This window comes from Mya arenaria, chromosome 13, assembly GCF_026914265.1.
Source record: "Mya arenaria isolate MELC-2E11 chromosome 13, ASM2691426v1".
Lineage (NCBI taxonomy): Eukaryota > Metazoa > Mollusca > Bivalvia > Myida > Myidae > Mya > Mya arenaria.
In genome coordinates this window covers 57785552-57801441 of record NC_069134.1, presented here as the reverse complement: position 1 = coordinate 57801441, position 15890 = coordinate 57785552, and the positions used below count along the sequence as shown (strand labels likewise).

The window sequence follows — 15890 nt, the reverse complement described above, 5'->3', positions numbered from 1 at the left end:
TCTTTGTAGAGTTCCACTAGACGATGAATCATGCCAAATATCTAAGCTCTAGCCCAAGTAAGTTCAAAGGAGAAGATTTTTGAAGTTTTCACTATAAACATATAGAGAATACCCATGACCCCCCGGGGCAGGGCCAATTTTGACCCCAAGGCCATAATTTGAACAACCTCTGTAAAGGTCCACTAGACGATGAATCATGCCAAATATCTAAGCTCTAGTCCAAGTAAGTTCAGAGGAGAAGATTTTTGAAGTTTTAACTATAAACATATAGAGAATACGCATGACCCCCCGGGGCGGGGCCAATTTTGACCCCAGGGCCATAATTTGAACAAACTTTGCAGAGGTCCACTAGACGATGAATCATGACACATATCTAAGCTCTAGGCCATGTAAGTTCAGAGGAGAAGATTTTTGAAGTTTTAACTATAAACATATAGAGAATACGCATGACCCCCCGGGGCGGGGCCAATTTTGACCCCAGGGCCATAATTTGAACAAACTTTGTAGAGGTCCACTAGACGATGAATCATGACAAATATCTAAGCTCTAGGCCAATTAAGTTCAGAGGAGAAGATTTTTCAAGTTTTCACTATTAACATATAGAGAAAACCCATGACTCCCGGGGCGGGGCCAATTTTGACCCAAGGGCCATAATTTGAACAATCTTGGTAGAGGACCATTTGGTGATCCTACCTACCATATATCAACGGCCTAAGCCTTGTGTATTGGGAGAAGAAGATTTTTAAAGTTTTTCCTTTTGGTTGCCATGGCAACCAGAGTTCTGCATGGAATTGAATTCTTTGAACAACTTTGATAGAAGACCACCCAAGGAACATCCCTATGAAGTTTTATTAATATTGGCCCAGCGGTTAAGGAGGAGATGTCTTTTAAGTAAATTGTTGACGGACGACGCACGCCAGACAAAAGGCAATCACAAAAGCTCACCTTGTCACAAAGTGACAGGTGAGCTAAAAAAGAGCTGCCTCTGTATGCACCCGAAGAGTTGTTCGGAATGGTCAGTATGTATGATTTGCTGGTATGTGACAATTGCTCCTTAAGTGCTTATTATATTTTGAAAAGTAATATAAACAGATGAATTCTTGAAAATGCTAGTCAATTTACAAAATACCCAACCACAACACTGTTCTGAAATGGTCTTAAAAACGTTTGTTTAGGTTAAAATCAATATACATGTATGAACTTCCAAAGTATCCTATGTGCTTTTGATATACCCTATTTTCAAAGGGTTTTGGTCAAGTTCCATCCACTTTAATATAAAATCAAACTTTTTTTAAATACTTAAAATGCGTTAGCATGTCGCAGGTAACACGACTTATAAAGCTGAAGAGAACAAAAATACACACAAATTTACATGATTGCGAGTACATATTTTGCTTTTAGTACCCAAGTATTTCTTAAAAAGTGACCATATTTTTTACCGTATGTGACAAACTTGATCTCCCTTAACATTTTTAAGGTGAACATTCTCACTAAGTTTGAACACATGTAATCTTACAAAGCAATATCAAGGTTTGATTCTATAATGTTTTAAAAATAAAATCAAGTGACTTCCATTCAGTCCACATGTGACCTAGTTTCAAACAAGACAACAATGAGACCATTGTCATTAAGTTTCATGAATATTGGAGCACATAGTAAACCTCTAGAAATGTCTCTTATTAAACCTAGATTCTTGCTCGCTGTACAATTCCCTTCTTGGTTAAGGAGATAACTGTTCAAGGTGGCTAGAGATTTGTCGAGGATAGTGCTTCTCCACAACAGCCTTTCTACCCATATCGAAAAATTGTTGGTCAAGTGACACATGAAGATCAGTTTCTTCAGCGACTCTGTATGGATAGGTCTTTTTTCTTTCACTGTGTTTACTGGGGAATATTGCCATCCTCTTCTATTGTTCCATGCACGGTTTAGTCTGCATACAAAACAAGAAATGTTTCATTCACAGAATAAGATTTGACCACATCACACACACACACACGCACAATTATCTAGAAGTAAGATAGTTATCGAAATAAATATTTCCACTTATAACCAGACTTAAAGCTGCACTCTCACAGATATACAAATTTTACATTTTTATTTTTTTTGTCTTGCAAAGAGCACATTTTTGCGAGAATATCTGGAAACCAATAATATAAGATTGCTGACAAAAAAATCAGATGGCAGTTTTTCATATTTCCGTTCGAAAAATAATGTTAAATGCATAAACATCACTTTCTTTAACTTAAATATAAAAATCTGCTCGTTCCAAGACAAAAAAAATAAAAGTTGTCAAAACGTTCAAACTGTGGGAGTGCAGCTTTTAAGCCTGAAAATGTGATCAGATCATTTCAATTTCATGAATTATGATGCAGTTATTTTATGAAATGCTTATTCTTGTTTCCTGTATAAATAGCCTGAATTCCCTGATTTTTAATAATATAATATATAAAAGGGTATAACTTCAAACTTCTACTAATATAAGATGTGAAAAGAGTCAAAGCTTGCTGTAATTAAATTTATTTACCTGTATACTAGATAGTATGCATCTTTGATGGAAGGTGGTTGTCAAGGACAATCACTCTGAGGGCTTTAAGGGTACTAAAGTGTTTTTTTATTGTTAAGCCATGGTGAATTCCTATCCTCTTGGCTCAATGGCCCATGACTTTACTCATAATATTGAATCGGGGGAGGCCACTCATGCTCATCCGTCAAATGATGGAGAAGAACAGCTGAGATGCCCTTAAAATAGATAGCATTTCATTTTATTTTCATTTATCTACTTATATCATCAATAAATGTTATATGTTAATTATCAATATTATAAATACTTAATCAATATACCAACATATACTTCCAAGCTCAAATCACTGCATTTTCATGACACAAATATCAGGCCTTATTTGATAAAAAGGATATCAACCTCTTTTCTACCTTTTCATGATTTTTAAAGCTGCATTCTCACCTATGGACTGTGTAAACATATTTTATTTCAATTTTTGTTTTGGAATTCATTAGCCACTTTTTAAGCTTATATCATGAAACCAGTGATATAAGATATGCTGACAAAAGAGGTGAGTGCAGTTATTCATACTTACTTTCAAAAAGTATAATGTTTTTTTGCCTAAAAGCCTTTCTAACACTTATGAATAGAAAATGAGATTTTGGAGTTGATAAAACGCTGCCTTTGATTTTCTATATTTGAAAAGTTTGAATGATATTTTTTATATTTGCAAAAAAAACTGTACTTACAGTACACTTGGCATGTTCAAGCCAGGTTAAAATCTGTGACATCACCAGCCTCCTGACATCGGAGTCTTGAAGCGTCATGTCAAAAGATACTGAAACCCAAAATACTGTAAATTTTTATTAACTATTATTATATTATGTTTATATAGAAATTTCAGCAAATCATTTATCTTATAATAATTAAACCCTTGGTACATGTATTTTGTAGAGTTCATATACAAAACAGAAATATAAAAAGAAAAGAAATATAATTTTTTGCATTATTTTTTTGCATAAAAGATGGATGGATTACCTTTAACATGTTAACTAGTATCACATATGTACCAATTTCTATTTAAAGCCAGGTTCTTATATTATTGATATAAAAATGATAAAATATTTTTTTTCAAATGCCATTTCAATCATGAGCAGGATCAAAACAATCATTGAAATTAGACTTTTTGATGAAGAAGCCCTGATTCGTATACTTTAGCTTTGAATCAAATTTCAAACAAGCCCTACTATAAAAAATCAGAATTTGGGTAAGACCCGAGGCATTTTACCAGTGCATGGCTTACTGGCTTGTGTTAATTTCGACCATTTGTCAAAAGGAATGGATTTTCTTAACAAACGAATGCTTTATCACAGCTTATTGAAGGTCTGTATTTACACATTTGGGGGTTGGGCTCAGGTCCTTCAGTTAGTCAAAAAAGACATCAAATGCAATTTTTTGGTAATGAAAATATTTCAATACAAATTACATATATTGAAATGCCAATAAATGTGCTGTATACAATTGTTCTTTTCAATTGAATTGCAGTTGCTATTGGATTTAGCTTGACTTTTTCAAGTTCTTCACGATATCTCTAACTTGCATATGATGCCAACTATTTTGCCCTTTTAACATTTGACTTAGAAATTCTGGATTTTGCATGTAATCTTATTTTACAGTGATCCAGGCATGTTTTGCCAAAGCCTGTCAAAGGCGGATCCAGTAATTGACACAAGATTGGAGTCACTCAGGGGTTGTAACCTTTCAACGTGTGTTCCCCCCCCCCCCCCCCCCCCCCCCCCCCCCCCCCGAACTGAATAATTCTGGTCAGCAATGATGGCAAACGGCCAGGTTCACCCTCTAGGAAATGTACATAATATCTAGTCCGAAATGGTACATTTTGGGCAATTTATTTCTTTTTAATCCTATATAAAAATATGCCATGACTTTCAACGAGTCTTTTGACCATTTTTATTACTTAAGCGTACAGGGAGAAGATAAGAAATGTCAAAACAATAAAAAAGTATGCCTGATTGCTTATTAGTGTACCAGTACCATTGAAATAGGCAGTAAACAAGGAAGTTATGGGGTTAGGTGTGGGGTGTGTCCCCCATATTGATATTGCAAGTGCTGAAATCCTTAATGCTTATGTACCAGTCATTTGTAACCTGAGCCCCGTAGGTCCGGGGAATAGCAGGGACTTTGACTTTCGTTCCAGCCTACCCCGGGTAAAATCCTGGCCCTGCCGGGACGACCAGTTGGTAAAATCCCCGCACCCCAGGGACCCTAGGTAAGGTCCATTCCCCACAAATTTTTGCGAACATAAAACCACCCCATTTACGCGGTACTGCGAGGCCACCTGGAAGGTAAAACCACGCCCCATTTCCCCAGTATACCCCCGGACCTGGGGGGGGGGGCGTGGTTACAACTGACTGGTGCATTATAGCAATGAAAAAAGTCGATCATGCTGCCTCTGACAGCTCTTGTTTGATTACGAAATTATTTTGGATTTTGAATAGGAACTTTCACTAACATTTTGGCGAATAAGTACATCCGTTCTCCAAGGAAATGGGGTATGTGCACCCGCCCGAAAGATAGCCCTACTGATTGTTAATAAATAAACTATCAATGTTTTTCAAACATCAGGTAAAATGTTAAAGATAAAACACAAACCTATCGTGATGTTTCGTTTCCACGCCCTCCATTTTCCCATTCCATTTGAAGCTTTGAATGCTATCCTTTTCTTTCAATGAATGCCTAAATAAACCATCGACGTCAATATCTTTCCTACATTTTTCATTTACCGTCGCTTTCTGATCGATTTTGGCAATCTCTGTCTGCCTCTGTTTCTCTTTTCATTTTCATCTGTCCATCTTTGTTTTGATTTGCTGACCTCATTGATTATTCATAACTGTCACGTGCTTGTGCTCCGTATACTTTCGTAGGCTTTCGGAACTGCTCGGAATAACTCCGAGTAGGCCATAGAGGATTTTTTGGTAACCACCAAAAAATAAATATGGTCTGAAAATCGTGTTAATCTCAGGCCATCGGAGTGGAATCTAGAGACGAAATTTCGCACAACGCTAAAATAAGGATGCCTTTTCACGACAGTTGTGTTACTTTTGTGTTTTATAACCAAAATTCTCGCTGAACGTACATCTTTAATGGTATATCTTTTATAGTTTTAATTATGACCAAACACAGCGGCGTTCGAAGTTACATTTTAAGCTTTGTTATAATGAGTATGCACCTTTATACTATTTGTGTGATCAACTTTGGAAACATTGATGTCAAAACTATTTGTGGGCAAATGAAAATCCCTGCCGTCTTAATTTTAAAAGGAGATGAGGAGTTGACATGACATAAATATTGTTTTGCGATCTTTGAGATAGATTTCTTTGGGGTCCTTCCGTGGTAGCAATGAATGACGTTAGCAATGTTGGTTTTAAATACCACTTATATGTAGGAAACGAGCTGTGTTTTCAAAATTTTGTCTTGAAATGCATTTGTTTTATTGGCTAACGAAGCTTGACCATAAAGGGCTAGAGTGACTTAAGTGTTATTCCAAAGGTCCAGTAGGACCAACTAAAGAGGTGTCATTCACACTTTTCTGATTATGACACGTTCGGACACGTGTAAGGATCCTCTATAAAGGATCATATCGTGCACCTATTAACACGTAATGATCAAGTATTTGTACCTGTTGAGGACAGGAAGCATTTCCCCAATAAACATATAAACACGTATACTGACCTTTCGATTTTAGTGCAATTGGCATGTTTCCCCTCAAATGAGTTACAATCATTTGTTTTTTTATCATCTTTTATAGTGTTTTTTCATAAACAATTTTAATTACCCCGCTTACAAGGCTGAAATAATTTAATTTTGGATGCTGTTTCTTTTTGTTGAAATTGTTTGCAAAAAAAGGAATAAAATTTCCTGTGCTAAATTATTTAAAGGTAAGGAATAACACTATTCCAATTGAGATAGAAATAACCACATTTTAAGGATTATATTTGGTAATTTAAACCTCAAGTAAGTAGTCCTGACATGTTGTTTGTATCATTTAAATAAAATGACCGAATTAGTCTTTACATTAATTATTCTTTACTTCGTAAAATATTTTAAAATATTATTTACGTTCAGTTTCCATGATGGAGAAATGCTTAGGTTAACTACTTTATAGGAGACAATGATTTTCAAAACTATGCTTTTATCTATTAGTTTAACTTATTTATATCTATAAACCAACGTTGTTCGTTCAATGAAATCATTTCACATCCACCCTATAATACATATAAATGCTTAAGCGTTTTGTCAGCATTGCGGTGTTTACAAACCATCGTCTGCAAAATTGAGTTCTGAGGAGCCATTCATATGATCATAAAAGCATATTTAAACAAGCATAATTATGGTAATAAAATAATATTTACACAAGTTTGAAATCAGATTATGACATATTGTTAATTTTAAATATCAAGATTGCTTATACAATCCAATTGAAACTTGATTATGCCTCTTTACCTCTGCATGACTCATTTTTGCAAGGACGTCATGGTTGCTAGTTAAACATGATTAGTATAGCTATTCGATTGTACTTTTTCTAGAACAAGTTACTAATAGGATTGAGTTATTACCTGATTGGCTGCTCGTTTTTGTCGAGTCCCTACGTCACTGTGACTTTGAGCGCGGTCTACATGGCGTGCATTTCTCATGGCCAAATGTCGATAGGTCATTTCGACGTCAGCCGGCATTCCTAGTGCATGGTTGACGATCGAGCAGATCAAAACATGCATGATGAATAGCATCGCCATATCTGGGTGTCTTCTACAAAAGGTATAAGGACAAATAATTTAAGTAAAGGGTACTGAACGGAGCTAATATTAAGCGATCTATCATCCAATCTAATCATAATTGTTATGCTCGGAATATTTTCTCGGAGAAGATTGATGTTAAGATTATTGATTGAGTTTAAATATTATAACTTAAATCCACACAAGTAACATCATTACCCAATTTTAAAGTTGTTTATAAGGTCCTGAACCACGTTACTTGCTCAATCGACCCATTTTCAGAAAATTGCTATTTAAATAATGAAATCAAAAGATTGATGGCGTAAATATTACCTTCAGCTTCAAGATTACTGGCATGTCCGATTTCAATAGTTGTAAACATAATGGGACTGTTTCATAAATTATAATCCTAGTGTATTAATTGGTTAAATCATGACAGGACGCTTTTCTGACGTCTGTATAACGTCGATTTCGATGTATAAACGCGTATCAAGACGTTATTATACACCGAACAAGACGTGATACAGGTCGTCAGAAAAGAGTGCTGTCGTAATGTTCATTAAATTAGTATCTGTCTTTTTTGATTATTTCATGATTTCATGAACGCAACAAATTGAATTAAATCCAACGATACTGCAGTTAGATTTTACGCGATTTAACTAGTAATTTCAACGTCGGAAAACAGCAATTGAATACATTCGTAATCGTTTATTTAGGAAAAATGTTACGTTCCTTACAAACATGTTACTAAATAGTTAATTTACATTGTAAAAAAACTTAAATATTCACCAGACTATAAAAGGTACAAAATTTGCTACGGGTAAGGAAAACAACAGAACTGTATTTTACTGTCGAATATGGAAAAGGCAAGTTATAGGCGAATAAAAGAGGTATGTGTTTTGGTCATCAATAATAAAATATCTACCATTTGTTGCTTTTACATTTACACGATAAGGGGCGAAGCGAAAGTGTGAAATGATAATGAGACCTATTTTGTCCTCTAGCTTAAGAAAATTTCGGCCCGTCTTAAATGTAAGGCATTTTTTCTTAGTAATTTACACCGAAACCTGGCAAATTTTGTCTCGCCTCGTGGCATATTTATTTTCATTTTCAACCAACACGCATTTCGCCCCGATAATTGGCGCATTTTGCTCTTTCATCGCGAAAACAGGAAATGGCAGCTTCAGTAAAGTCAAGGAAATTCAAGTGAGCAGAAATAAACGTCAGTAGAAAAAAGAGACGTAAACATTATATACAGGTAATGTCACACATTTATAGTTGATCCAGTAAGATAGACATTCTCTATTTGCTGGCAGTCAACCAAACCTGTGAATGAAACTGCCTCAACAAACCTAGAGCTCATTTAATACGCTATTGATACACACATCAAATATACAAAGACAATTATTATATCTTTGAAATTGTAAATCCCGAAATTCATGGAGAGATATATATTAAACAAATTCAATAAGATTCAATACAATGGCGTAAAGGTGCATCTTTGAAAAGTTGTAGCATTAGGTACTCTTAATTGTATTCCTCTGTCTGCCGAAAGAGTTGGGATCTCTAATCATGGAAGTATTTGTAGTACCTATTATTTTATTACTATTTGTTTTATTATTAAGTTTCCTCAAGTTAATCCATACTTTGATAAGACTTATTTTTTACGTTTTTTTTCTTTTTGGGATAAGAGTGCGGTTTGTGCACATAAACTTGTTTAAACCCCTAGTAAATTTACATTGTATTGACCGTTCCAAGGCGGTACCTAGCAATCCTTAATAAAAATACCTTTTTATATAGTATATATGCACTGTGTTGTTTGTGGAATTTTGTGCTGTTGTTCCATATTCGTTTTTTTGAGTTCTATGTCTTTGGCGTTTACCCTGTGCCATTATACGGGGTTTATGTTTAAACGTTTGGCTACTGGGTTCGTTTCTGTAGGTTTTCACATAAATATGTGAATGGATAACATTTGTACAATTATTAGAATTGGTAGCATCAGTTGATATATTTTTCGGATTCAACGAGCTTTTTAAACTTGCCTATTAGGTTAACTTGCTTGAACATAATCTGCATAATTTTGAAAATATAAACCATTAACACAAATGCTCCTAGGAATCTCCATGAAACGGCCACCAAGATAATATGTACGTTTTACTTCATTTGATATACAGTCAGAATTAAACATGGTCAAAAAAGTGTCATCAAGCCCGTTCTATTTAGAATAATAAAATTCTTATCCTCTAAACCTGTTATTCCAAAAGATAAGTCCTCACGAAATGAACACAAAATAAGTGAAACACAGAAAATTCAAACAAAATTAACAAAGCATATCACATCGTACTTATCCGCTTCGGTCTAGAGATGAAATGAATGCTGCCCTGTTTTGCATGTTTATGACGTATTTTATTTCAATCGACCCGTTTTCTGAAAATGAGGGTTGCAACTAAATCAGTCATAGAACGATGTCGTCGCGATAAATTTATATAATGCATTCTTATTCAATAGGTTTATTGACACACTTGTCAGAAAGGAAATGTTTTACAATGTTTGAACGATAAGAAAACTGGGTTAGGGACGAAATTTTTATGTGTTCTGTATTTGATGTACTTATATCTCCTTACAAAGATCTTAACCTCTCGTACTCTCTACCGTACGGAAATACATAAAACGTTATTGACATTAAACTTTCTTTGTGGTTTGCAGGGGTAAGCGATTTGTTTTGTTGACACAAACGTATGAACATTAGATAAACAAATACTTACACAGAAACCAGACCACACACGCATCAAAAAACTTAACCGATATAGATGGGATTACCATCTTGGAATGGTCGGTGAACCAAGTGTATAATGGGGGGGGGGGGTGTTATCAATTAGTTTAATATTATTTATTTTATCAGGTTTTCTCCAGTTTATGCACACTTTGATAAGATTAACCTTTTACGTGTTTACTTTATTCAGGATTGTCGGGATAAAAGTGAGGTTTTTGCACATAAACTGGTATAACCTCCTCCCCCCAAATAAAATAACATTTTACTGACTGTTCCAAGGCGCTACCTAATCATCCTTGATAAAAATACCTATTGTTTATATATGCACTGTGTTGTTTGTGAATTTTTGTGCTGTTGTTCCATGTTTCATGTTTGTGATTATCTTGACTGTGTTCTAAGTCTTTGGCGTTTGCCCTGTGTCATTAAACGGAGTTCATGTTTAAACTTTTGACTTATGAGCTTGTTTCTGTAGTTAAACAAGTATCACTTATATACACAGTTTACATCATCATTGAATTCATAATATTTAAATCATCAAGTTGTTTAAAAACATCCAATGTCTTAAAAAAGTAGCAAACGATTCATAAAATCCTTTCATGTGCAACTTGCCCAATCGACCCGTTTTCAGAAAATGGCCATTGAAAAATACAATCCATATAACGATCCACTATTCAAAACTACTTGAGCATTTGCTTTTAATAAATGTTTACACCTGGAGGCTGTTTCATCACTAATCAAAGGTTATATGAATAGGTATTGTGTTTCTCACGTATAAAGGGATGAATAAAAATACATTGTAATAATGATAAAATATTATATAAACATAGTACGGAATTGTTTTCGCAATTTTGTGTTTTCGCATTTTTTTGAGAACATGCGCAAAGTGGCAAGGCGAAAATGCGCAAAGTTACCGGGCGAAAAAATATTACGGCGCATTACTCCCTCGCACATTTTGTTCGCCCCGGACAACTTTGCAAACTGGACCCCGCGAAAACCGTTAAACGAATATTCATATACAGACTTCTTAAATTCCTCGAGAATCCAAGTCAAATAACAGGATCTTTCCCCGACATATACAAAATATTATGCAAATACAATTTTTTGGTTTATGTAAACCAATATCTAGAAAATGGCACGTTTCCAGAAATGAGTACATGGAAAAACATCTTAAGAAATCTATCTACGAAGTTGCTAACGCAGAATATCAATCAAGGCTATTGAGTGAAGACAGTTTGCGTGGTTTTCTGTCTATAAATAATGCAACATTATCATGTATTATATGGAGGTTCAGTCAAATATATCGCGAGCAGCTCAAATATTGCAGGACGGTGGCTCTAGCTCTAAGTGAAATATTTAGTAGACCCTACGTTACTAAGTGCACACTATGTTCTGATCAAACGTATTTCATTTATATGTTTTGTTATTTTGTCGTTCGAACGATACTACTAGGCAATGCCTTTGGCGAAAATTGAATTTAATGTTCACAGCAAATCAGTATGTCGAATTTTGTCAAATGCATTATTCCGAACAATTATTAGAAATGATGTCTGGTTTCCGATCTTTTACGCTCAGCGACCACAGTCGAGTAGATATTTTCAAGACGGTACTACGATACTTACATTTTCTCAGCAAGCCACTGGCTCATTTTTTACCGCATATGTAAATACATGTACAATGTATGTAAACATACCCTCATTTGAAGTCTTGTTCATTTGGGTTGTTTTTGTAAAAGTAACTATATATTTCACTATGTTTACTTTACATATAAATAGCACTCCTTTATATCATTGTCAAACCTCTATCTAAAATGCAGGACGATGTGTAATGTAGGGACATGTCATTTATTTCCCATTCTTTGTATTGTTGTGTACCCTGAAATTGATGTCATGCATATCATTTTCCTATTCTTTTCTATGTTATGATTATATATCAACTGTATATTCATGTATTGTATGCTATAAATATGTAATGCTCTCCATTGTTGGAGGAATAAAAGAATCTATCGCTTAACTATGGGCCATTTTGCCTTTTCGTCACTTCGCATTAGTTATTTTCGCAGTTTCGTCCCGCCACTCGCCGCAATTTCGCCTTATCAATCCGGAAGTCAAAAATGAACGTAGCACGGTTTCATTTTTGCGACTTTTTGCAGGAATAAATGCCAAATATACGGACAACTATACGTCAAGTAGGGAGGCAAAACTACGCAAAATGGCGGAGCCTCGTTTTCATTGTTTTAAAATGAACTCGTTTAATAAATTCGATACAAAATAAACACTCATTTGAGATCATCTATATAAAAATCAAATATGCAGCAACACGAGTTTCGAAATTGTATACTCCGCCATTTATAGACATATATTTTAAAACAATTTAAATTAGGTTCTAGATCAGAATTGCTATAGAAGAATGGGATAGATGGTGTGATTGGATGACATTTGTACAATGTTTTAGGAGTCGTCTAGAGTCTTTGTGACTTAATTCAGAACACAATACTTCAAGTCAACTTAAATGCAACTTGACTGTACAAGTTTATTAAATTCAAATGTACTGCAAAATCTTCAACTGTTTTCTTATCGAATTGATCGTTTCATCAATCATTCCAAGATAAGTCAAACCTCTCGGCATCCGCATATTTGTTTTGGATTGAAGGAGCTTTCTAAAAGTGGGTTTTCGGTTCACTAGTTCCAACAATAGCCGGCATGACACAGTGATGCACAGTTAAAAATATATACTACGTACAAATTAACTCACAGAAATCTTGATGAAACGTCCACCAGCATATATACGTTACACTGCATTTATTATTCACGCGTACATATATCGATCGCCACAAATTCGCAAATCCATCCAATTCGTAAATTTCAGAAAAATAGAGTTCAAAACATGTTATTTCCACGAGACTCACACAAAATAAGAAAACAATCCAAACCAAAATTTACAAAGCACATCATAACGAAATTACCTGCTTCGTCCCTAGGATGTAATAAATGCTGTTTTGTCCTGCATATTGATTAAGTAACCAGCTCAATCATGCTAACCGTTTTCAGAAAATGAAATGTGAAATTTAATCAGCCGTAGAACGATGACGCAACCATGTATTAATCACTGATGAATTCCTATTGAGTAGGCGAAACGATTTAAACGTTCATAGCATCAACCACAATATGCATAAACTGATATTCAAAATCTTTCAACGCACAATAAAAAACAAAAGTGCTCTTAAGCATTTAAGGACCTTCCACGGTACAAAAGTGGGTTGGGTAGGCACTACCTAAACCTGAACAATTAAGTTTTTGGGTACGATATTGTTAAGAGTTAAACATACTTCCGGGATGTTTTAACAAGACGAGCAAATTTTACGAAAGAAAATTTTATCAAAGGTTTGTATAAGTTCCGTTTACATTGAACGAATTTTTTTCAACAATATAAACTTCTTTTGTCAAAAATGAACAGACCATGGAAACAATAATTTTGTTGTCGTTTTGGTGATATCATTTAAAAAACACAAGAAAAATTAGTTAATATTAGCAGATATCTCTCTTAAAATTGAAATAATCACCAGAGGAACTTAAATTCCGTCTATGGGAAAATGTCCAACATTTTGGGTCCGAAGGGAAGTTTGTAAAATGCACATTTTACGTATTATTTTAATATTACAAAATAAAGCGTGGCTTATCATTAGGAGTGTAAAAACTAAGATGCTGACGGTTTGGTATGTGATTGCTCGTGTCAATCAACCCGTGTTTTTAGGTTTAAATGTTCGTGAGGTTAGTATGAGTCCCTGTGGGCGAGTGGATAAGGTGAAGTTTAATCTTTTTCCTTGACTGTACCGATCTTGGTTAGTCCCAACTGAAACAATGTATATAGCTCGTACTATTTTTTTCCGCAATATTTCGGTATCAAATATTAAAACAGTCATAGTCATGGAAAATTTTTTTAGGTGTTAGTGCCAAAACATGACCGAGTCCCTTGAAAACGAATCAAGTATTAACCGTGTGAACATTAACATAGCCTTAGACATACACATATGTTTTATTCAAACTTACGACAGGAGGAGGTTATGACATTGACACTAAACATGTCAACATGACTTCTTAAAGCAGTTTCCTTTGTATTATTAAATACTTGATTAAAGTATTGTTTGGTATAACAATCCCACGCTGTGCATTGCCTGCCAATTGAACTGGTGTCATATTAAGGGCAAATTCCCGTGTTAATGTTTATTGGCTGAGGGCCATGTAGGGTCCATTTCTATAATACAAATTTCAAAACTACTACTTAGAGATTGTGTACTGTATACTTATATTTGTTTTGTGTGTGTGTTGGGGGGGGGGGGCACTTATAACAGGCTTAAACTTGGCCTTTAAGAGCTATTTTGTATTATTTTACTTCTATAATTTATAAACGCTTGTAGTCCTGGTTCGCCATATTAGTTATCAGCTTAAACATTGATGCATGAGTTAAAAATAACATATTAGCATATCTTATAGTAGTATTGATACAAAAATGATTAATTTTTTTTGTACATTCTATCCTGATAATATTGTGCAAATGTAATAGATGGTTTATTATACGTCCGTCCATATTGTATTATAAGACTATTGAACTGTTTGAATCATGTGTCTTTTTGACCGTACTCAAAGACAGATGTATTATATACTGATCCTGAGTATAAAGTATTTTCATTTACAAATAACATTATAAAATGGCACATTCTTACAAACAATAGAGTTTACAGTGTTTTCCCCTTGAGGTACACAATCGTTATTGTAACGGCTAACATTATATAAGTGGAGTTAAACATCATATTATTTTCTACGTCAGAAAATCTATATTTTCATTTCAAAAAGCTTGGTTCTATTATACGCCACCTTTAATAAACACGAATAATTAACTACCGCCCGTTGATTTATTAAAGTAAACGAATGGAGATATTATAATCAAACATCGCCGTTTATAAAACAGTAGCTGTTTTGATTTGAAATGTTGAAAAGCTTTTCATCCTATAAGGAATAATTTGCATTTTCGAAAAATGTGAAAAGACCATGCAGCGCAAGTGAATTCATTTGTGCATGTTTAATAGATTAAATCCCGATTAGCATAACTTCAATTTTGTATAAAAGTGTGATTTATAATTTGGATGTAAAAAATGCCGATATTGATCAATTCAATACAGTTCTTTATTTGAGTTTCACAATACACTTTATTCATTGATGAAAGCGAGCCCAACTTGAAATGTAATAAAAGTATGCGTTTTGTAAACTAAACTTTTATTTGGCAACTTTCCCTTGACACTTTAAATTCTGTGAATACAAAACCTGTGTTTAATGCACCACTCTTTGCGTCCGCTCGCTCGAAACCTTGTGTGATGAAACATTGGAAAAGTAAATAAAATTGTTCTCTCGTCCGACTGAGTATATCATAGCGCCGTCGCAAAATACAAGGTTTAAATGGTAAACAAATTTGATGGTTTTTTAAACAATCACTAACTTGAGAGCTAATCAACTTTCTCAGAATAGGCCAATGAACGCCGATGTTATGATCATTTTTCTAACATATTTCGTTTTTCACTTACACCAACATTTAATTTGTGACGATAACGACGCTAAATTATTTCTTTCAGATAAAAACAACAATCAAATATGTGTGAATTTCTAACCCATTCACTTACATATATGTAATTGCGGAAGTAGTCTTTTTTATGCTTTTTGAAAATTTTATATCTAGTTGACTAGCAAAATGGACGTCGACATCTATGGCAATTCAGCATTGACATTTTTATCCATACGGCGGTTATTTACTACGCTTAATTTAATTGAAGTACTGA

The 15890-nt window shown here is 34.3% G+C and overlaps 1 protein-coding gene and 1 long non-coding RNA gene across 4 annotated transcripts in view; both read right to left on the bottom strand.

Moving 5' to 3' along the window:
- Nucleotides 1-15890, bottom strand: part of LOC128213867 (uncharacterized) — a 29448-nt gene that overhangs the window by 10399 nt on the left and 3159 nt on the right. Inside the window, exons 1-2 of one of the 3 annotated variants that reach the window (XM_052919938.1) lie at nucleotides 13026-13222; nucleotides 7135-7324 (exon numbers count right to left, since the gene is read on the bottom strand). In XM_052919938.1, coding sequence (XP_052775898.1) covers nucleotides 7135-7311 — 177 coding nt within the window. In that variant the 5' untranslated portion in view covers nucleotides 7312-7324; nucleotides 13026-13222. The other 2 variants (XM_052919936.1, XM_052919937.1) reach the window with 2 other exon arrangements.
- On the bottom strand, nucleotides 1047-5443 carry LOC128213869 (uncharacterized). Its single transcript, XR_008257809.1, has 4 exons — nucleotides 5171-5443; nucleotides 3250-3338; nucleotides 2525-2739; nucleotides 1047-1930 (listed from the first exon to the last, which is right to left on the bottom strand). It is a non-coding gene; the product is annotated as an uncharacterized LOC128213869 (long non-coding RNA).